This window comes from Nuphar pumila, chromosome 13 (genome assembly GCF_984573655.1).
Source record: "Nuphar pumila chromosome 13, dmNupPumi1.hap1.1, whole genome shotgun sequence".
Lineage (NCBI taxonomy): Eukaryota > Viridiplantae > Streptophyta > Magnoliopsida > Nymphaeales > Nymphaeaceae > Nuphar > Nuphar pumila.
In genome coordinates, this window is record NC_143261.1 from 64175577 (window position 1) to 64200539 (window position 24963).

The 24963-nt window shown below is 38.2% G+C and overlaps 1 protein-coding gene across 1 annotated transcript; it reads left to right on the forward strand.

The window, feature by feature from the left end:
* Positions 1 to 4581: 4581 nt before the first annotated feature.
* Positions 4582 to 23927, forward strand: LOC149818520 (senescence-associated carboxylesterase 101-like). The gene is made up of 4 exons (XM_089985629.1): positions 4582 to 4702; positions 4792 to 5110; positions 20302 to 20829; positions 22995 to 23927. The coding sequence occupies exons 1-4, from the start codon at positions 4659 to 4661 to the stop codon at positions 23757 to 23759; spliced, it is 1656 nt and encodes a 551-aa protein (XP_089841755.1). The 5' UTR covers positions 4582 to 4658; the 3' UTR covers positions 23760 to 23927.
* The last annotated feature ends 1036 nt before the right edge of the window (positions 23928 to 24963 follow it).

Here is a 24963-nt window from a genome sequence, read left to right on the forward strand (position 1 = left end):
ACTTATGGATCCCCTTTCATTGAGGACCAGCACCTCCAGAACGCCATCAGCAAGATTGAGCAGTGGAAGGCTCAGTTTTGGCATGTCATCGATCACCGCGACATCGTCTCGCGCGCCTCTTAATTCAATGTGCTGACACACCGTTCAAGCCTTTTGGCACCTGTTTTCTCTGTTTCGAATCGAGCTCCACATGCGTCGATCATCCGGATTTGGTTCTTGATATAATGAGGGTCCTCAGCACTCCAGATTCGAAAAAATTGAACTATGGTGATACACTGCAAGAACTCAAGAAGCAGATCAAGTTTAGGAGAACCACTTATAAAGCAACTGCCAGCGACTCGAACCTCAAAGTGGGTTTAGCTCTACAACTAGAAGCAGTTAGAATTGGGACCGAACACATGGTAATTGAACTTTCTTCTTGCAAATGAGAGAGAGAGAGAGAGGGGTGGGGACTTCAGGCCCCCGGACCTGACCCCACCTGATACCTGTTAGCCCATATTACCCTGACTCAGCCTGACAAACCATGCATTGTGCTGGGCCAGGGTCTTGTCGGGGCTTATTTTCAAAAACCGGTTGGGCTGCTGTCTGCTTCGGCCAGGGCCCATTGTAAATTTATTTCAGCAGACCCAAGCGTAGACTAATTTACTGATTAGAGTGGGTCAGGCCTTGAACTTACTGGGTTTCAGGTCGCCAACTAGCCAAAAACCAGCCCATATTGGATTGGGCACTGACTTGATGACCAAATGGGTTCCACTCATCTCCAAAGTCATCCACATCTTCATACCCTCCTTGGGATTTCATTGATGCAAGTTGTTTTAATCAAATCAATGTCCATAGATGTGATCCGTATCAATTATTTAGTGAAGTTCAACATTTAAAACACTGAAATCTGACCTGTGTGCTATTTTTTTGCAATTCAAAAAACAATTGTTAACAAAATACCAAATTTTGTGATTTAAAATTTACCATGTTGAATTAATCTATAGGGTTAAATTTTGTCAAAACAACTTGCATCACAAGATTTAAGAGGGGTACGAAGATGAGGGATGACATAAGTGATGATTGGAACTGATCTGCTTGATGACCATGCTACGAATAAAGCTATGGATATGTTGGATATCCAAGGTAGAAGTGTCAATTGAACCAGGACCTACTTTTAGTGATTCTACTACATAGATGGATCCGGGTCATGATCTAAATGATTTTAAGCCTGATTGATTAGTTTCCAAAAAGGTTTCACCTGGTCAAACCAGGTATGGATCTTATGGGCCGTTCCAACTTTTCTAGCCAAACAGCAGCCAACCACAAGAGAGCGGCTAGTTTCAAGTCATTTTTTCCAAATCTGACTTTGCGTGTGTTTGGCATGGTCAATTTGCTAGGAAACAATACTTTGATCATGTTTTTTTCGATTCAAGACAAGATTTGTTAAGCATTAAATATTTATCAAAATCATAAACCTTCCATTTTTAAACCATACAAGAATCTACGTGTAGGAATTGAATGATCCAAGAGTTGATTCCTATTTAAAATCAAGCATGTATATGGTTAGATTTAATTAGAAGCATGAAAAATCCCTCAAAATCCTTCGGGAGGTTGTTGGTAGACAGTGTCACTTAATATATATATATATATATATATGTGTGTGTGTGTGTGTGTGTGTGTGTGTGTGTGTGTGTGTGTGTGTGTGATGCGTACGTAGCTGCTCACTCGTTGGGTGCTCAAACGAATGTCACTCATGCTCAGCTTTTTTTTGTGAGCAAAAAACACTTTTACTGGTACTAACTTTTACTAGCGCTATTTCAGCAACAGTAAGTCTTTTTTTGAGTCCTAATTTACCTGCATTTTTCATATTTTGCCCAGCATTCTTAATTTCCCAGCATTGGGGGGTGGATGGCTTTCCTATTGAGGTATTCTGTGCTATTTGGGAGACATGTAAACGTGACCTCAAGCTTCTACTTCAAGAGTTTTATTTCAATGCCACCCTCCCTAAGGCTCTTGGTAGATCTGTTGATCATACCTAAGGATGGCTTGAGAAACTCTCTTGAAAAATTCAAACCTATTTCTTTACGTGGTACTCTATACAAGATTATATCTAAGGCATTGGTCATGCGCCTCCAACGGGTGGTGCAAAAGCTAGTTTTCAATCTTCAATACGCTTTCATTAAGGGTCACAAGCTTCATGAGGGGTTCATTATTGCACATGAAGCTGTCCACACAATCCACTCTTCCTGCAAGAAGGTGTTTTTGCTTAAACTAGACCTTACTAAAGCGTTTGATTTACGTGAGATTTTCTGTTCGCCTGCATGGAGAAAATGCAATTTGGAGAGAAATAGTGCAGCTGGATCAATGAGCTACTTCAGATCTCATCCACGACAATCAGCTTCAATGGCATGCGAAGTATATTTTTTAACCTTTTTAGAGGACTTCGACAAAGTGACCCACTTTCACCCTTGCTTTTTATTATTGTCATGAAAGCCCTCTCTTCCATGATTCAATCGACAATCACGGGAGGCTTGTTTCATGGTTTAGACCTATAAGACTTTTCAAATTTCTCACATATCCTCTTTACCGTGATATCCTCATATTTGACCATGCTAATATGGATAACATTGTCAATTTTTGAGTGTTACTGCAAATTTTCTCGAAACTCTCCAACCTATCCATAAATAACGAAAAGACTAGTTATGTGGGTTTTAATGATGATGGTCAAATTGCCTCTTTCGTATCAATCCTATTTGGATGCCAAATTGGTAGTTTGCCTCTTAAATACCTTGGCCTCCCGCTTCATAATGGGGTTACAACAGATCGTTATTAGAAGGAGGCTGAGGAAAAAGTTTTAGCTAGAATGAACAATTGGGTCTACTACAACCTTGCTATCGCGGGAAGGATCACCTTAGTGAGGCATGACCTCATGAAATTTCTTTTATACTTTATACAAATTTTTTAAATCCCCAATAAGACAAAAAAGAAGATTAATACTGCATTTTAAACTTTCATTTGGTCCGGAAAAAAATCAAAAGAAAAAATGCACTTAGTCTTTTAGGAGATCATCACTTTAAGTAAAGAAGATGGTGGCTTGGGCATTCGGGAAGTGGGGGAGATGAAACAAATCCTTGCTAATGAAATGGTTATGGCTGGTCATCACTCAAGACAAGCCGTGGACAATGGTTCTGAAACAAAAATATAGTTTTTGTGGCTGGCCTTGGGGATGGCTTGGAGGTACCAAATGGGTGGGGGTTCGAGTATATGGAAGGGTTGAGTGAAAGTGTTAACCTTCTTCATTGAAGCATTTCACATCAAAATTGGAGCCGCCTCAAACACGAAGTTTTGGAAAGATGATTGGTTAATGGAGCTTTTCTGAAAGACGTGTATCCGACCTTATATAAGATTGCAAGAGGCAAGGAAAATTTCATTGCCTCTACTTGGAACCAAGCCTTTGGGTGAAAAATCCAGCTTCGTAGCTACCCATCACAACATGTATTCAATCAATGGTTGAGCCTTATGAAAGACCTTTCTCCAATCACCCCCATGGGTACACCTGATGACCCTTATTGGGATCATTCCTTGGATGAAAACTTTACCATCAACTCTTGCTATTGTATGCTGGGCCAACAACTGTGCAACGGCTACCAAACAAGGCTATTTGGGACCCGGCATATCCCATTCCTAGATCCATAACAACTTGGTTAATTCTACATGATAAATTGTTGATGGATGAAGTGCTTAAAAGGCGTGAGTTTAACCTGCCTAGTAGATGTGTTTTGTGCCAATGCATGGTGGAATCATCGCTGCACTTATTTTGGGAGTGTGCCTATGTGAAGGAAAGTTTAGGATTCATTTGGCACATACTAGCTCCCCGTTGGAATAGGGCAGTCTTAATCACCTTGCACATACAGCATTGGGGGCCAAAATGCATCTTCACATGGTGATGCTCAATCCTCATATTCTGGCTCAATCTATGGCTCCAACGGAATGGTCGAATCCATGAGGGCAAATCTCTGCACTCAGCTGTAGTCGCCAAAGCTGCAGGGCGTGAACTCCTTACCAGGTTACACTTTAAATGGCCTGGCTCGCCTACCCCACAACTGTAGCATCTGGGGTTTTCTTTCTCTTATTCATGACACGAGTGACCTCTCGTCCCTCAAACCATGTAATTTGTGATGTAATTCTTCCAAATCTTCAATGAAATGAATTATTTTTCTGTCAAAAAAAAAAAAACTTGCATCCATGAAATTCCAACGATGGGTATTAAGTTAGAGACGGCAGGGGATGAGTGGAACCGATTTGCGTACATGCAACCAACCTATTTATGTGCTCCCCAACTCTCTCTCTCTCATTAATTGACTTTGTGAATAATTTTGGTCTATGGGGTCCACACTTTTGGCAGTTCTCTCTCATTAATTGAGTTTGTGAATAATTTTGCGCCATGGGGTCCACACTTTTGGCAGTGTCTCTGATATGCCCCTTTCCTGAACAGGTCATGATGGCCATGATCGCAGTTGGATCATTACAAAAAGATGAATTTGAATAAAAAAAACAACGACCAATCACATCAAATGATTAATTTGATACAAATCTGGTGGTGATAAATCGTCATTGTGTACAAAGAAAAAACCAGTTACTATCTACGCACACTCTCTCTCTCTCTCCTGTTGGTCATGGCTGCAACCCTGGATGCAACCTCTTCATCAAAACTCTTAGAGTAACTCTCTCTCTCTCTCTCTCTCTCTCTCTCTCTCTCTCTCTCTCTCTCTCTTCATGGTGTCAATTTCTCTATATGATCATGTGCAGGTTCAGTGGGGGCATAGAGATGGCCAATCTGATTCTGTCCTCAGGCATCCTTCAGAAAGGATGGGACGCCATTGTGGAGCTCCAAAACGCTAAAGTGTTTTCCTACTCTATCAAGAAGCTGCTCAAGTCTAAGACTATCATCATAGCCTTCAATTTAACCGGAAAACAAGAAGATGATTTCGACTCAGCTCAAGAACCACTTAACGAGAAGGATAGTCTATTAGGCTTTCTCGCCACCAAAGACAACAAAAACATCTTCCTCCACCGCTCCGCCCTCTCTATTTTCCGCCTTCTTCTCAACGAGGATCTCCAGAAAAGGGTACGTATAAATTTTGCTTTCACTGCCCTTCATTTATTTATTTTTCAGCCTTATCACCAAATCTTTCCTCTTCTAAGCACGGTTGACCATAATATGATAAAAGTTTAAAACTACAAAATAACGGCAGCCAAATTTCCTTGAGTAATTGAAAGCTCTTGTTTTTCTTGCAGTTTTATTGGTAAAAATTATCAGCAAAAAGAGATAAAGTTACTAAATATATAAGATCAGATCAGGTGATATTTAAAATCACCATTGCTGGCAATTTTTAATATCCACCACACATCCTGGCGGTTCAAAGCTAGATGCTAAATTCCTCATTCAGAAGATTTTTGGGGGATTTCACGTCCAGTGCAAACACTTCAAAATCACCATCATTGGTGATTTTAAATATTACCTGATCCAAAACTGGAAAATATAAAAATAATAAAAAAGGTAAGACTTTTTCACGATAAAGTTGATATAAAAATAAATACCGTGATATTTTAGCCATTTAAAAAGGCGACAGAAATATTTACACAATATCGATAACTTGTCATACTGTGGTTGACCGAAATATTACCCAAACGCATCTGTGATCAAAGATTTGGTCGCTGGCTTACGAAAACCAACCTGAAAACATCCATTTGCTTGCGATAGACTGGCGATAAAGTAGAAAAAGTGGTAGGCAGCTACCACTTTCGTTGAACGTCCAGGAGTTGCTTTTGAGATTTCTTTTACATCAATCTCAAGGAAACTAGTATGTTGGAGGAGTGGATATAAATTCATAATTTTTAAGGATCTAACTGTTGGCAAATTTTTTGAATAAAGCACTTATGTAATTTTACTCTAGACTTCTTGTTATATTGAGCAATACAAGTAGACTCCTTCTATTTAAAGGGGCATCCAATCAATAAAGAAGAAAGCTCATTGTGGTGTGGTCATGGAAGTAGGCAATGTTTGCCGAACCACATGAATCTTTGTTTTTGTGTGTGATCGTTTTTTTCCTTTTATTTTATCAGTGTTTGTTTCTTCGATCCATCGACATAGGTCATTTCCTAACAAGTGTAGTAGGGTTGGGCTAATGGGAGTCATGGTTCTATTCTTGTGAGCGCTCTGCACTGACTGATGCCTAGAATAGGCCTTGGAGGTGAGGGTCCTAGCCTTGGAGTTTTTTGATAAAAACATATTTTTTTTTAGTTTTTAATATTTATGAAAATTTTAAACTCTCAATTTTTAAACCTTATAAAAACTTATTTGCATATTGAAAATGAATGATCCCAAAGTCCTTTCATATAAAACCAAGCATGTAGAACACATATATCGTTAGATTTAAGAAAAACATGAAAAACCTTTCAAAAGCCTGGTATGCTAACAGCAGCTACCACCTACTATATATATACACTACAAGAAACCTATGGATTAGCGACGACCTAAATTCATCGTTAATCCAACGCTAATCCGTCGCTAAATAGCTTAGCGACGGCTTAGCGTCAGATTAGAGACGGATAGCTTTCATCACGAATTTTTCGATGCTAATTAGCGACGAAATATATATGCTGCCCATTACGTCACTAAGTAGCGATGGAATGTATATGTCGCTAGTTCCATCGCTAAGTTGCGACGAAATAACGAATGTCAACATCCGTCGCAAGGTCGTCGTTACTATACGGCGATTTTGGTGTTGCGACAGATTTATAGTCGTCGCTAATCTGTTGCTACATTCAACGCTAATAGTAATTAGCGACGGATATATCCATTGCTAATCTGTCGCAAACAAGAAAAAAAATATAAAAAAAATATTTAAAAATTAAATATCGAGAAAAAAAATTTCATGATACAATTTATATTTCCTGTGAATAAAAAATAAAGTACACTTCAAAATACATATAAAAGAAAACTAAAACAATTAATCGATCCACTATAAAATTCACAAGTTCTAATTATTTATAATTCAACATTTATATTTTTGAAACAAAAAGAAGGTAGAACAAATTCCACACATGAATCTAATCAACACCAAGATTTTGTGCGTCCTCTTATTCATTGTCTTGATTTGTACCTTCAGCTCCACTACACAGATTATCGTCAGCAACGTACACGAGAAAAGAAAGGTCAATATTGATAAACAGAATATACTGAAATAAATTATACTCTATATGTGATTTTATCATGCTCATATGTGTTCTAAGGCAGTAAAAAAACTGTATATGTGATTCTATTATACTCATATGTGTTCTAAGGCAGTAAAAAAACTGTATATGTGATTCTATCATGCTCATATCTGTTCTTAAGAAAGTAAAAAAAACTTATATGTGATTCAATCATGCTCATATGTGCCCTAAGGCAGTCAGAAAAATGTATATGTGATTCTACCATGCTCATATGTGTTCTAAGGCAGTAAAAATTTTTTATATATGATTCAATCATGCTTATATGTGTTCTAAAAGCAGTAAAAAAACTTTATATGTGATTCTACCATGCTCATATGTACTCTAAGGCAGTAAAAAAACTGTATATGTGATTCTACCATGCTCATATGTGTTCTAAGGCAGTAAAAAAACTTTATATGTGATTTTATCATGCTCATATGTGTTCTAAGGTAGGCAAAAAATTGTATATGTGATTATATCATGCTCATATGTGTTATAAGGCAGTCAAAAAAATTGTATATGTGATTCTATCATGCTCATATGTGCTCTAAGGCAGTCGAAAAACTTTATATGTGATTCTATCATACTCATATGTGTTTTAAGGCAGACAAAAAATTATATATGTGATTATATCATGCTCATATGTGTTCTAAGGCGGTCAAAAAAACTCTATATATGATTCTACCTTGCTCATATATGCTCTAAGACAGTCAAAAAACTGTATATGTGATTCTATCATGCTCATATGTACTCTAAGGCAAGCAAAAAATTGTATATGTGATTATATCATGCTCATATGTGTTCGAAGACAGTCAAAATTTTTTTATATGTAATTCTATCATGCTCATATGTGCTTTAAGGCAGTCAAAAAACTTTATATGTGATTCTATCATGCTCATATATGTTCTAAGGCAGGCAAAAAACTGTATATGTGATTATATCATGCTCATATGTGTTCTAAGGCAGTCAAAAAAACTGTATATGTGATTCTATCATGGTCATATGTGCTCTAAGGCAGTCAAAAAATTATATATGTAATTCTATCATGCTCATATGTGTTCTAAGGCAGGCAAAAAACTGTATATGTGATTATATCATGCTCATATGTGCTCTAAGGCAGTAAAAAAAACTGTATATGTGATTCTATCATGCTCATATGTGCTCTAAGGCAGTCAAAAAACTATGTATGTGATTCTACTATGTTCATATGTGTTCTAAGGCAGTAAAAAAATTATATATGTGATTCTATCGTGCTCATATGTGTTCAAAGGCAGTAAAAAAACTATATACATGATTCTATCATGCTCATATGTGTTTTAAGGCAGTAAAAATATTATATTGAAATATTATATTGAAATATTATATAAAAGGTCAGTATTGACAAACAAAATATACTGAAATAAATTGTATGCAATGCACCTAAGTTAAGACAATCAAAGTTATATGAAATCTAACTACATGCAATACATCACATGAAACTTTCATATCTGAGAGGCACCTGCAAACAAAGCTCCCTTGTTCTGCAAAAAACTGTTGAACTCATCCCGAAGAACGTTGGCAATTGTTTCATGAAAGTAGTCATGCATTGTGTCCTTAACGATTTGGCGTACATCATCCCAAGAATCAGTCAGATGCTTGGAGATGATGTTGACGGGAGAAGTCTCTGAGCCGTGACTGGAGGAAGCAACGACTGGTGAGGTGTTCATATTACTCCCAAACCCGAACACACGACTCTTTTTGGGTTCACCTGCTGCAGTCACCCATGCTGCAAGATCAAATGATGGATGCTGAGTAGAATCATCGTCATATCGCTCTACCATCTGTTGCTCCTATGACTCCTGCAAAATAATGTTTACAATATGAATTAATAATTAAGAATTATAATGTTTATGATAACTTGTATATTACAATGATTATTAATACAATAAATACATACCATTGTCATTCTCGCCTTCTCCGATACGAACTCTCCCGTGGTCTTACGTTTATGTGTTTGAACAAACACATCCTTATATGGCACAATGCATCCTTTTTCTACTTTCTGCGAAGTGAAATGATAAAAGATTTAGTTAACAGGTTTGCAATAATACTTATAAAATTGATTTGTTTATATATTGATGAGTTCCCATTTTCTTCAGGTGACTCCTAAAAGTCCTAGATCCACCTGTGTGTAGATGGGCTTCGGGCATTTTTGCTCGATTTTGTGCAGTCTTTGTTGAGCGGTTTCAAAATGCATTCCTAGCCCACTTGTCACACATTGCATCCCAAACATCTGACCTTATAGTAAGAGGTCCATGGTCCTTCCACTGCAGTGGATCATCTATCCCGCCTGATGTTTTTCTTGCTACAGTCTTCATATTATGCAGCATGTCTGCAAATCGATTGGCAGCCACCTTCTGCCACACCTTTCTTGCATCATGTTCCTCTATCGAAGTCGCGAAGCGATTCGAAGCCTACAAATATTTTCAGAAAGTTAGTAGACATGACTATAACAAATAATTAAATATAAAACACATTAACTATGACAAACAACTGTATACCGTGAATGAGGTCCATAATCTGTCTATCTCCCCTTTTGGATACTCTGAGCGATCGGTCCTAGTAGATGTTGAAGTAGTGAATTCTTAATATTGCGTACTACTTCTTGTGGCTCGAACCTCCTGCTGCACATAAATTGGTATATAATAAATATCAATATATAATATTTATAAGATATGCAATAAGTAAAAATGAAATACTTACGGTCGATTATCGATATACACTATTCGAATGAGTCTTCTTGTGCTAGACTGAGAAGACTGATCTGCATCCTGTGTTGGCTACTGACTTGTATGATCAACTGGTGTAGGTGGGTCATGTACATGCGAAACATCATCTGTAAAAAAATATGTTAGAAATTCTCAAAATGCGCATTTCAACTAATCAAGCATCTAATTAGTTAAATGATATACCTATCAAAGGAGCCCGTGAAGATGAAGGCTAAGACTGGCTACTACTGGATGAACGACCACTGTAAGCTCCACAAACCATATTCTAACAAATATAAAATGTCATGCAATACATTCAAATTGTTTCAAATCATTCACATCAAGTATTTCAATACATTCAAATAATTCAAATCAAGTATTGCAATACATTCAAATCATTGAAATACCTGCAAATCATTGCAATATATTCAAATCATTCACATCAAGTATTGCAATACATTCAAAAAATTCACATCATGTATTGCAATATATTTAAATAATTCAAATCATTCACATCAAGTTTTGCAATACATTTAAATCATTCACATCAAGTATTGCAATACATTCAAACAGTCCACTGTACTGACACTTGCCGTTATAAATTCAATAAAACTTTCAACACCATTCATATATTCATGCGATAACTCATTGTCAACTATCCTACGGTACATTCATTCACAGTTTACAGTCATTTTATCGTATGATGTTACGAATAGTATCCTAACCAGTTAAAAGAGAATCATCAGAATGTTATGATGAAGAAAATATCAAATTTATTATGCAATATATGATGTCATACAATCACAAGAATTATGATGCATGCATTAATAGCTTATTATTTTCATGTGCAAATTATTCATAATACGATACATTCGTTTGAAGCATGCTTTCATTATACAATTTCACATATAAGTCATAATCAAATTGAAAGTAACTACATGCAAGCATGGATACAATCACGTCAAACATTGCAATACATCGAAAACATTCATATCAAAAAAATGTCAAACATGTACCTGCAGCAAACACACTCCAATATCCCGCTAACTACTACCATGCCTAGCAGAAATTTGTACTCCAAAAATAAAAACACTTATATTCTCATACATTAAAATCATGCTCAACATTATCTCCAAACTCTAACAAAGCAGTCCTAGATATCAACAACTAAGTGAGTGTGTGAACAGTAAAGTGGTGCATCCAATAAATTAAATAACGTGATGTGCTTTCATCACTTACTCACCACGGGTATTTACCCGATTTGTATTGTTTTTGTCACTTACTTACCACGGGTGGCGAGGCACAAGCGAGATTCGTTGAAAAATCTGCAAGAGACACTGTGTTAAAATGAAGTCACTCTCTGCCGAAAGGAAAAAATTTAGAATAAATATCAAAGTCGGACGGGATTCCGGCGAGGCGGAATGCCTCCCAAGCGTCGACCACATCCCTGTTCCGCCCAACAGGTTTTCGAGTTTGGCCAGCCAGTTAGTAGGCTAGCGATGTACGACAACAGCACGAGGTCTCCGGAGGCAGTGATCATCCCCCGGAGCGGTAGGCACGGAGTGATGCTGTGGTTCAGGAACCCAGCGATCGTCGGGCACCCTCCGGCCCGTCGCCCCCCCTGCCGAAAAAAAAATAGATGTAGGGAGGGCGACCCTCTGCCAAAAAAAATGAGGCAGGGGTCACCCCGCTGCCCAAAAAAAAAAGAGGCAGGGGGTGACCCCCTACCCGAATAAAAAAAAATGAGGCAAGGGGGGTGACCCCCTGTCAGAAAAGAAAAAGAGGCAGGGGGGCGACCCCCTGCTCGAATAAAAAAATAAGGCAGGGGGTCGCTCCCCTGCTTGAAAAAAAAAGAGGGGGGCGACCCCCCCTGCCGAAAATAAAAAATGAGGCAGGGGGTCGCTCCCCTGCTTGAAAAAAAAAGAGGCAGGGGGGAGACCCCTGCTCGAATAAAAAAATGAGGCAAGGGGGGCGACCCCCTGTCGAAAAAAAAAGAGGCAAGGGGTTGCCCCCCCTGCCGAAAAAAAAGAGGCAAGGGGGCGACCCCCTGCCCGAATAAAAAAATGAGGTAGGGGGGGGGGGACCCCTTGCCGGGAAAAAAATGACCCACTTACCTAGGAGACGTCGGGCGACGGAACGGGGGGCGATGGGCCGGGGGAGGGACGGGCAGCAAACCGGGGAGCGACGGGTGACAGGCGGTGGGCCAGAGAGTGCGTTGGGTGGGAGAGGAAGGCAGTCGGGGGATTGCGTCGGGCGAGAGAGACGAAACAGAAAAGAGAAAGAAGGGTTCTGATTAGGGATTTACGGAAAACTTAGCGACGGATTTGGTGACGGCCTACTTTCGTCGCCACTCTGTTGCAAATATACATGACCAGTTAGTGACGGAATATTTTTGTCGCTACGTAGCGACGGAAAAACCTTCGTCGCCAAATCCATCGCTAAACGTCGCGGGTATTGTGACATAAACCTGACGTCGCTAAGCCATCGCTAATTAGCAACGGTTTTGGCGACAAAAGTTTTTTCGTCGCTATTTTCGTAAATATTACAGATTTTAGCGATGATTTTGTTTCTCTCGCTAATCCGCCGCAAAGTTGCGATGAAAAAAATTCATCGCAAAATTCTGTCGCTAATAATCATTTTTCTTGTAGTGATATATATATATATATATATAAAGAGAGAGAGATGCTCTTTTTTTTAATGATTGAAATTACACATGAGTCATGCGACCAAACTATGAGAGAAATGATCAAGTCATACTTAGATGTTGTTCATCTTAAAAATGAATGACACCCATCAAACAGAGAATAATGTTCATTGTGAGTCATTCTTTTTTACTTGATCAAACTATACAACTGTCACTGTTGGAATCTATTTATTACTAGAAGACCACCAAAATTTTGATTTGGTCAAATGAGCGGCCCTTAAATCTCAAAGGCAAACCGGAAAAGGAAAAGCTTTTTTTTTATGATAAAAGAACCCTCATCAAGAACCGGGTGACTTATTGGGTCCGCCTCCTTGCAAGGTAAAACTCCATGTTGAGGACCACCCAGCCTTATGTGCCCAGCTGTCTTAAAGAAATAGCTGCTGCCATGTGCCAATGGGTTTCGATCGAAAAAAAATTATGTTATCGTTCATTTTTTTTATAGGGTTATTGTCATGGATGTAAATGTTCTCATCCCGATGTTGACACTTGAGGTTCCCATGAATGGTCTAGCTGGACCTACTTGGCACAACCTTACTTTTTTAGTGTGACTAAGCTAGGTTGATTTTTTTTTTATAGGCAAGCTGGGGGTTAGGCAAACCCCATCAATTATAGAACCATACCATTGAGATTTGAATTGAAAACATCCCAACACAAGATGACATGCACTAACTGCTCCTACCAGACAATTGGAGCCCCCATTGGTTAGGTTACTTGTGAAGGGGACAACCCGATCTGAGTGAAGAAAACTCTACTTCCATTCTCATTAGAGAGTGCAATATAAATAAAATACAAAGTTCCCTCTAATTTAGAGGAGAACAGATCACGGCTTGTACAATAAGAACCACTTTCTAAAAATTGGGAACACTCTATAAGGATAGAATCCTAATATACAAAAGGAAAAGATCGAGTCTTATCTGATCTATAATGTGGTCTTATCTTATCTACAATATGGCAGGCCTCAACGTCATCTCAACACTCCCCCTTAAATTGGAGAGTGAAGGTCCAAAACTCCTAGTTTGTTTACCAAGATCGAGAATTGTTCTTTTCCTAAGGCTTTTGTAAACAGATCAGCAATTTAACCCTTTGACTGAACGAATTTTGATTGGATGACTCCTTCAACTAGTTTTTCTCGAACAAGATGGCAATCGATGTCAATGTGCTTTGTCCTTTCATAGAACACTGAGTTGGCAATGTTGTGGATTTCCTCCTAATTAGCACACATAAGATTAGCAAAGAACGATAAATTAGCTCACAGGTCTTTAAAGAGATATGTTAGCCAGACTATTTCACATGTGGCATTTGCCATTGCATGGTACTCTGCTTCTGTCGGAGTACTGTGACACGATATTTTGCTTTTTTGTTCTCCACGATACTAGACTTTCTCTCAGGAAGATACAATAACCTATCACAGATTTTCGAGACTCAGAACAACCAACCCAATCTGAGTCACAATAACCTCTAATGCGAAGTTCTGACATTGCTGACAAAAATTCTTTGACCAGGACGTTTCTTCAAGTATCGAATCACTCTTAACACTGCCTATAAATGGGGTTTTCTTGGAGTCTGCATGAATCTACTTAGCATGTGGATGACATACATGACGACGGGATGAGTGATGGTTAGATATAACAGACGTCCAACCAATCTTCTATATATTGATGGATCATGTAACTCTTTACCGTCGGTAGAAGTCAATGTCAACCTTTGTTCGATAGAAAACTCAACTGGCTTAGCTCCTAACAGCCATGTTTCATTCAGATCTCAAGAGCATACTTTCTTGGAGTAAGATATATTGCAACCTTAGACCTTGAAACCTCAATACCGAGAAAATATTTCAACAGTCCTAGGTCTTTCATGTGAAAATTCTGACTCAAATATTTCTTCAATTCTGTAATGGTTGTGTCATCATTTCGAGCTATCACAAGATCATCAACATAAACAAACATTGCTATAAAAACATTATCTTTGGAAAAAGTGAACAAGAAGTAATCAACCTTGGATTGAGAAAAAACGTATTGAACAAGAGTGATAGAGAATTTTGAGAACCAGTTTCTAAAAGCTTGTGTGAGTCTGTATAATGACTTATTCCGTTTGCAGACTAGATTCTCCCCCTATTTGGCAATCCCTAGATGCAAGTCCATGCATACGATTTCGTCAAGATCTCTATGGAGGAACGCATTATGAACATCCATTTGATGAAAAGTTCAAGTTTTTATTTCAGCGACAATAAAACAGCTTCTGACAGATACTAACTTGGCCACTGGGGCAAAAGTCTCATGATAATCGAACCCTTCTTGTTGAAAGTAGTCTTTTGCCACTAGTCTGACCTTATATCGCTCAATGAAGCAATCAAACTTATATTTTATCTTGTATATCCATTTACACCTTATATAGCGGTTTTATGCCTTCAAGTAGAGAAGTAACATACTAGGTGTTGTTATCTTTCAGAGCTTGTATTTTCGCACTCATGACATCATGTCAGGATGCCTCTTAAACAATTTGTTGGAAAGATATGGGCTCAATTATAGAAATTATGGCTAATAAAAACTTCTAATGGGAATGTGAGACTTTTTTAAATGATATACAATTAATTAAGGAAAAACGTGTAACTTTTGTTCCTTGACTCGAAGTGAAGATTGAATTGGATTTGGATTGAGTAGTTGTAAATAAAAGTCTTAGCAAAGCAAAGTCTTTTCTCTTTAACAGAACACCGAAGGGTACTCTCATGAATGGATGGTTCTGGGACAGGAATCTGATTTTCAATCTTGGGAGTAGAATTGTCAGGAATAGGAATAGGTGTTTGGAAATTTTCAAGTTCTTGCACAATCGATGATTCATACATAGATACATACATTAGCAACACAACTTCATTGACACCCTCATTGATCGTATTAAAAGGAAAAACAAACTCATGAAAAATAACATTGCGATTGGAAAACAGAGAGTTTGATTCCAAATCAAATACCTTATAATCTTTTTATCCAAACAAATAACCAATGAAAACACATCTTTTAGCTTTTGTATCAAATTTAGATTTGATTTGTCTGTGTTAGTTGCATAACACAGACATTCTAAAACTTTGAGATGATATATGTTGGCTTTCGATTGAACAAAATCTCATAAGGAGTTTTTTCTCCAAGATGAGTAGTGGGTGTTTGGTTTATGAGATAAGCTTCCGTTAAAACACATTCTCTCAAGAACTTAAATGGTAAGGTGGATTGAAACATTAGAGCTCTTGCTACCTCGAGCAAGTGCCTATGTTTTTGTTCAACAATATCATTTTGCTGGAGAGTAGACACACAACTATATTGGTGGTGAATTCCCTTCTCTTTAAAAAAAATTTGAATGTCATGAGAAATTTTTTTGATCTATTATCACTGAACAAATTTAATTAAACATTGAAACTGATTTTAAACAATATAAAAAAAGTTTTGTAGTAGATATTTTGCTTCGCCTTTGTGATGCATCAGATAAATTTCTTACATATCGAGAAAAATTATCTACCACAATAAGGAAATAATGAGCTCGACTTAAAGAACTTTGAGAGTAGGGACTCCAAATATCAACATGGAAAAGGTCAAATATTTTATTGGTAGTAATCTCACTAGATCAAAACACTAATCTGATTTGCTTGGCACGATGGCAAGCATCATAAACACATAAATGTTCAACAGAAATTCTGGAGTCATATTTCAAAAAAGTTTCATACAAACATATGAGGGATGACCTAGACGTTGATGTCAGATACCAGGTTATGGAACTGGTGAGGTTAACAATGTTGCAATGAAACTTGATACTCTTAGAATGTACAATCCATCTCGCTCCTTACCTATTCCAATCTTCGTCTTTGATGCAAGGTCTTGAATAATACACGAGTAAGAAAAAAAAGTAGTAGAACAATTTAAGGATAACTTACTAACTGAAATGAGATTAAATTCAAATGAAGGTATACACAAGGCATTTTGAAGAGAAACGGTGTCTAAAATTTTTACCAAGCCTTGGTGAGATGCTCTAATAGATGAATCATTGGGTAGTTTAACATGAATATCAAAGTTATCAAATTTATCAAAAAAACTTGAAGATAAAGCAATATGATCACTAGCTCCTGAATCAATGATCCATGAAGAATGAGAAGAAGGATGAAAGGATAGACCTACAAAAATTTTTGTTGAGGGATTGCCTTTGATGAATGCTATAAGTTGATTGTACTCAATCCAGGTGAGCGCAACAGTCTCATCTGTACCACCCATTACCTCTTTTCCTTGAGATGACACAACATTGATAGATGTTGTGAAACCAGTTGCTCATGATTTGTGTAGGTGATGTCTTGGCAAATACCCATAAAGCTTGAAGCATTTCTCTTTAACATAATCTGTCATCCCACAATGTGAGTACATGGGTCGACCATGCCGAGCACTTCAATTTTTGTCACTTAGGTTCAGTTGAACAACATTCACCTTATCATCTGAAATCTCACCATATGAGGTACTGGAACAAGATGTTTTATTTGAGGCTGTTGTAGGAACAACATGAGCTTCCCTACTACGTTTATCTTTGTTCACAAGAGCATAAAGTTTAGCAACAGAAGGCAGCAAATTCTTGAGAAGAATTTGTCCTCTAGCGGTGTCATAAGAATCATTAAGGCGTATAAGAAATTAAAATACTTTTTCACACTCTTGCTGCTCCTTTAGTTGCTTAACCACACCACACCACACGTGCAGGTGAGTAGAGGATTGTTGGATGATAGTTCATCCCAAAACCCTTTAAGCTTAGAAAAATATGAAGCAACTGACATCAAATCTTGATGATGATGAATAATAGCACATTGAATTTAATAAATATGAGGGGCAATGCTTTGAGAAAATAGTTCATAAAGGTCTAACCACACCTCATGAGTTGTGGAAGCATAAATAACACTATTGGCCAAGTCCTAAGAAATTGAATTTAGCAACCATGATAATATCATGTTATTGCATCTCACCCATTTAGGATAATATGAAGATCCAGTTTTGGGTTCTGAAATAGAGCCATCGATAAACTTGATTTGGTTTTTAGCACTCAAAGTCATTATAACTATGACTCAACTCCAAGTAGCATAATTGTCTCCATCGAGGGGTTAAGACACAAGAACAATCTCAGGATTGTTGGAATGGTGCGAGTAAAATGAACTAGCAGACTCATCGGATGGGTTTGTAGAGAAAAACTGTGTCAGCCGTGAAAATCCAGGAAAACAAGAAGGCAAAACTACAGAAAGAATGTAAGTCTGGTCACAAAGATGATGCCGAACTGAGATTCTCGACAACCGAACATGGTGAGAAGACCTCTGCAGCAGTCGAACATGAAGTAATCTACCTAATGATGTTGTTCGGGAGATATCTCCAAGCATGATGCAGCCACGATCAACAGGTTGCAGATGAGAAGCAATGACAAATGGCACCACCAAAGGATAAAAGAAACACTAACAACTGTGCCTATCAACATTCAACAATGTTACCACCTACAAAGGGCATATCGAAGCAAATGGGAGAACAACTTATGTTAATAGGCATGTAGCAACACCAAGGCCTCACTACGTGTTCAACACCTATGAAGAACGAGAGTCAGTAGAGCGAAGTATCAGTTTATGTATCTTGCTCTGATACCATGTGAAGGGGACAACCAGATCTGAGAGAAGAAAACTCCAATGAGCTACTATTGTTGTTGGTAGGGAGAAATAAAAGATCAATCTGATAGGCACTATGAGGATAAAATCCTAATGTACAAAAGAAAAAGATCGAATCTTATCGTATCTACAATATGGCAGGCCTCAATGTCATCTCAACATTACTTGACTTGGCCAATAAGGCTAACACCATTCCTACCATAAGCCATGTTCCTGCAAGGGTGTAGACTGTCACTGGGCACACCATTTTCGGTGTGTTCTCGGTGGTGACACAAGTGAAGACTGACACAAACATGGTGGACTTTTTTAATGTTTTAAATAATATCAATATTGTCTAATTTTATCTTAAAAAATATAGTTTTACAACTAAAAATCAAAAAAGTTTTTATTGACTAGAAAATTAAAAAATTCCACTTCCTGGTGTTCTATTTCTCGAAAAACTTTCAAACTGTCAAGTTGCATTTGCATCACGTCTTCTTGTCGACGTATCTTTGTGACGTGTAGAATTCAACAACAGTCACAAATCTATTATCGAGATTTTTTCAGCAAAGAGAAATCTCATAATGAATTTAAAAAAGTATTTTCCTCATATTTGAATGTTAAGAATATTTAAGAGAGTATATAAAAACATAAGGAAACCATTAGAACTATTAAAAAAACACTAGAAAATGGCTTGTCCTTACCTCTGTGACAAATATCGTGATATTTATAAAAATATTGCTTGCCGATATATCACGAGAAATTACCTGAAAGTTTAAAACGACAATTTCTCGCAAGATTTTCAAACCGTGACAAATATCATGATATTTATATTTTTAAAAGATATTTATCGTGAAAACCCCCGAGATTTTTATTTTTAAATGTGTTTTATTTATATTTTCTTATAAAATTTATTTTTTATATATTTTATATTTATTTTTTACTCTCAAGATTTTACCAAAAAATGTGAGATTTATGAAAATCTTCAATATCTCCCAAGTTTTTTGCCTGCTGAGATTTTGCTGTTTTTAACTTTTGTCACTATGGTCCTTACAAACGGGTTACACATATGCATGTGCACACACACACTTTTTTCTCTAATTTGGAAAATTATCTATGATTTTACTAACTTTAATATACAATTAAACTATTATTAAGTTCAAGAAAGAGATTAGAAAAATTCATACCAATCATATTGAAATTTATCAACATGTGTACTTTAGAGCTTAGATTACATCTCTCTCTCTCTCTCTCTCTCTCTCTCTCTCTCTCTCTCTCTCCTGTACATGACGGGGGTATCAAAACAATGTTTTGACCATTTTTAAAAATAAATTTAAACCTAACCTAATATATGTATCATTTTGAAAAAGGTCTAAAACAAAATGTACTTTTGTGCACCATTGCCGCCTCATTCTTCCTTTATAAGTATTATGTTAATAACGTGATAATATCATTACAAAAATGTGATATTTTGAAACTCCATCTTCAGCACTACATTTTGGGAACACCTTATTTTCGTATCACATGGAAATGATGTTTCTATTTCTCAACCAGAGCCTTAATTACTTGCACTTGGTGTATCATGAACATAGATCCGGCCCATAATAGGTTGGGACCTGTCGTATATATGTCAATACTAGCTGTCCATCCAAATTAGTCCACAATTACACCCGGAATATGAACCAATTAATCCTAGCTAGCTGTCCAACTTATTCACACCTGAATGTGGACTAATCCTAGCCATCCAGATGCATCGATCTGATGGCTAAATAAAATAGTGTCAGTGAAAAAGCTCTTTTACTGCCGCATCAAGAGACGCGCCAGTAAAAGAGGTTTTTCTATCAGTGTTGTTATGAACTTAGCCGCGGGTATATGATAACATCAAAGTGCATTTTGGCGATAGTTACATATCTATTCAATAGACTTCACTTATTTCTACTACTGACGCTCAATTTTCTTTTCTGGAACAGCTGATGGACTTGACAAACGACAAGGAACCCCCCAAGCTCATCCTGGTGGGCCAGTCACTATCAGGCTCAGTTGCTGCCTTGGTCACTCTGTGGCTCCTAAAGTACCGGCCATCAGCCTCACTCCCCCTATGCATCACTTATGGATCCCCTTTCATTGGGGACCAGCACCTCCAGAACGCCATCAGCAAGATTGAGCAGTGGAAGGCTCAGTTTTGGCATGTGGTCGACCACCACGACATCGTCTCGCGCCTCTTAATTCAAGCTGCAGACAAACTGTTCGAGCCTTTTGGCACCTATTTTCTCTGTTTCAGATCGAGCTGCACATGCATCGATCATCCGGATTTGGTTCTCGATATAATGAGGGTCCTCAGCACTCCAGATTCGAAAAAATTGAACTATGGTGATACACTGCAAGAACTCAAAAAGCAGATCAAGTTTAGGAGAATCACTAAAGCAACTGGCAACTCGAACCTCAAAGTGGGTTTAACTCTACAACTAGAAGCAGTTAGAATTGGGACCGAACACATGGTAATTGAACTTTCTTCTTGCAAATGAGAGAGAGAGAGAGAGGGGTGGGGACTTCAGGCCCGCGGACCTGACCCCACCTGATACCTGTTAGCCCATATTACCCTGACTCAGCCTGACAAACCATGCATTGTGCTGGGCCAGGGTCTTGTCGGGGCTTATTTTCAAAAACCGGTTGGGCTGCTGTCTGCTTCGGCCAGGGCCCATTGTAAATTTATTTCAGCAGACCCAAGCGTAGACTAATTTACTGATTAGAGTGGGTCAGGCCTTGAACTTACTGGGTTTCTGGTCGCCAACTAGCCAAAAACCAGACCATGTTGGATTGGGCACTGACTTGATGACCAAATGGGTTCCACTCATCTCCAAAGTCATCCACATCTTCATACCCTACTTGGGATTTCATTGATGCAAGTTGTTTTAATCAGATCAATGTCTATAGATGTGATCCATATCAATCATTTAGTGAAGTTCAACATTTAAAACACTGAAATCTGACCTGTGTGCTATTTTTTGGCAATTCAAAAAACAATTGTTAACAAAATACCAAATTTTGTGATTTAAAATTTACCATGTTGAATCAATCTATAGGGTTAAATTTTGTCAAAAACAACTTGCATCACAAGATTTAAGAGGGGTATACGAAGATGAGGGATGACATAGGTGATGATTGGAACTGATCTGCTTGATGACCATGCTACGAATAAAGCTATGGATGTGTTGGATATCCAAGGTAGAAGTGTCAATTGGACCAGAACCTACTTTTAGTGATTCTACTACATAGATGGATCGATCTGGGTCAAGATCTAAATGATTTTAAGCCTGATTGATTAGTTTCCAAAAAGGTTTCACCTGGTCAAACCAGGTATGGATCTTATGGGCCGTTCCAACTTTTCTAGCCTAACAGCAGCCAACCACAAGAGAGCGGCTAGTTTCAAGGCGTTTTTGCCAAATCTGACTTTGAGTATGTGTTTATCATGGTCAATTTGCTAGGAAACAATACTTTGATCATGTTTTTTTCGATTCCAGACAAGATTTGTTAAGCATTAAATATTTATCAAAATCATAAACCTTCCATTTTTAAACCATATAAGAATCTACGTGTTGGAATTGAATGATCCAAGAGTTGATTCCTATATAAAATCAAGCATGTATATGGTCAGATTTAATTAGAAGCATGAAAAATCCCTCAAAATCCTTCCGGAGGTTGTTGGTAGACAGTGTCACTTAATATATATATATATATATATGTGTGTGTGTGTGTGAGAGAGAGAGAGAGAGATGCGTAGCTGCTCACTCGTTGGGTGCTCAAACGAACGTCACTCATGCTCAGCTTTTTTTTTTGCGCAAAAAAGACTTTTACTGGTACTAACTTTTACTAGCGCTATTTTAGCAACAGTAAGTCTTTTTGCCCAAAAAGTGTCATTAAGAGCCCATCATGCCACGCGATGGATGCTCAGCGTGCGTGAGTGACTTTCTTTTGAGCACCTGACGAGTCAGAAGCTACCAATTTTTGTGTGCGTGTATATATATATATATATATATATATATATATATATATATATATATATATAAAAGAAGTGGTAGCTGTCTGATCACTTTTGAGCCTGAGCGTAACGAACCTGCACTGAGTGTCCATCGCAAGCATTCAGCGTGACCTTTAGTGGCACTTTTTTATCAGCTAAAGGCCATTTTTCTGCCCAGACCTTTAGTGGCTCTCGCTAAAGGCCTTTTACACACAGCAAAAAAAGCATGTGTGAAGGGCGTTTAGAGGTGCTTTTGAATTGCTGCTAAAGACAGTTTTTCCGCCAGACCTACTAAAGGTCATTTTCGATGCTGGATGATGCGCTGAGCGTCCATCATGCATGTGCGATGAACGCTCAGTGCGGATTCGTTATGGTCAGCCTCAAAAGTGGTCAGGCATCTACCACTCACTCTCTCTCTCTGTGAAAAGCTGCATCGTTTACTTATTTCACCTAACTGGTGTCACCGAGATCAAGTCCAGATCCGGCTCTGGTCAGTTCCATGGACACCAATAGGATCTAAATGTTGATCTAGGTCCATTTTACTAAAGCAGATGCATAAGTAGAACATTATGCAACTCATGTCCAACTTGCATTCCCAGTTAAACTATGGCAATTAAACACTCACAGATGCACTAATGCCAACAGAAACATGATGAGTTGCGGGACGACATGGAAACAAGGGAGCAAGATGTGTACAATGAAAGAAAGAGTGTCCCTAATCACTCCAAGCAGCTTAATGAAAGTAAGAAGCTGATGGCCAAATTCGAAATGTACAAGAAGAAGTGTGAGGGCAAGGAGATGACCTACTATGACTGTTTCAAGCAAGGAGAGGATAGTGGTGACATTAGTTTCAAGATAAAGCTCACCGAGTACTGGCGGAAGCTGGTGGAGGAAGCCGAGAGCGTCCCGCAGAGTGAAGGGGTTCGGCTGCGAGACAGCTGGCTCCACAGCGGAACGACCTACAGGCGCATGATCGAGCCGCTCGACATCGCCGAATACTATAATAATAATAATAACAGGAACTACGTGAATAAACACAGAGCTGAACACTATAAGTTGCTTGAGAAATGGTACAAGGAGACAGACAACCATAATTTGAAGAACGAGGCGCCCAGCCTGACTAAAGACTCGTGCTTCTGGGCTGGTGTGGAGGAGGCTAAACTGAACCTGAAAGAGTTGATGGGTGGGAGAGCAGAAGGTAGGAGGAGCCTGGATGATGTGAGAAAGGAGTTGATTGAATTTGAATCCTATGTCATGAATCTGGTCTATAACTATGAGTTGTCCCCTGAGGTTTTCCGAAACAACAGCAGCTTCATGGTTTGGTGGGCAGACTATGAAAAGCAGAAGGATCTTCACGGTTCAGCATTCGTTTTATACATGAAACGACGGGACTATCAGAATTACAAGTGAGAGATGATCTAAAATCGCATCCATACATGCACGCACGCATATATGCACACATACATGCACGCTGCCACGCACATGTGCATGGTGTTATATGGACTTTATGCCTGTATTTCCGACCTTGATATACTTTGAGTTATATTTATTTGATATTTTTTATTGTTGCATCGTCAAGAGAGATGCCCCCCTAAAATCTTGCAGAATAAATAGGCAGGCCTCCCGCTGGTAAAACCCTTGATTTTCCCCTGTGCACTGGCACTCAGCTTTCAGTGCAGCAAGAAGCTTTTTGCCTCGAGTTTCGACCAATGGCCGCCCTTGTGGGAAATTCTAAAGTTAGTGGGTATGGCAACTGAGATCGAATCTGTGAGCTCGAAGTTATGCGAAAACTAGTTGTCTTTCAAGTGATAGTTGCCCCACTGCAATGGGTACTCGTTTAGCTATGCTCTAAGGATACGACAGAGCTTTTTACCCTCTCACGAATGCTTGGACCATGCCATGCACTAGGTGAGCCCAATAACCTTGACATAGACCACTTTGAACAACGTCTTGATTAGGGTTCAATCGGGTGTGGATCTTGGATATGGATACAATTGTGAATCTAGATCCTATAACAACTAAGATATGGATTCTAACTAGATCTAGGTTAACCGGATTGGGACCAAATGAATTTGGGACCTGTTTCACGTTTTTCCATATTCTATGCACAAAAATTGGATCTAAATCTGGTTCTAGATCCCATTGTACTAAAATATATATGGTATCAGATCAAGCATGACTCAAACCATATCCAACGCGTAGACAATAAGGATGCAAGCAGATTGGGTTTGGTTGGTCCTGTGATCCGAATGCAACACCTTATTTCCAGATACAGATTCTTCAAATAAGGTCCAAAGAAGAATTCCAATTGGATTTTGATTTACCCGTTTGGATTATTTTGAGAGTAGGAACAGATTCAAATCACCATTTTAAGTCAGATCTGTGTTTAGATTCAGAAATCTGATCTGATCTGTTCAGATATTTACATGTAGAAACCTTAATTTCAGTCTTCTTTTACCGGATCCACTATTATGACACATATGAGATTCATTTTTAATATTCAAAATTTGGATTCAGATTCAAATCAGTCAGGATCTGATTCATTTGCACCCCTACTTGACAACCACTGAACATCTTACTCACAGTTGCTCTAATGTCAACAGAAACATGTTGA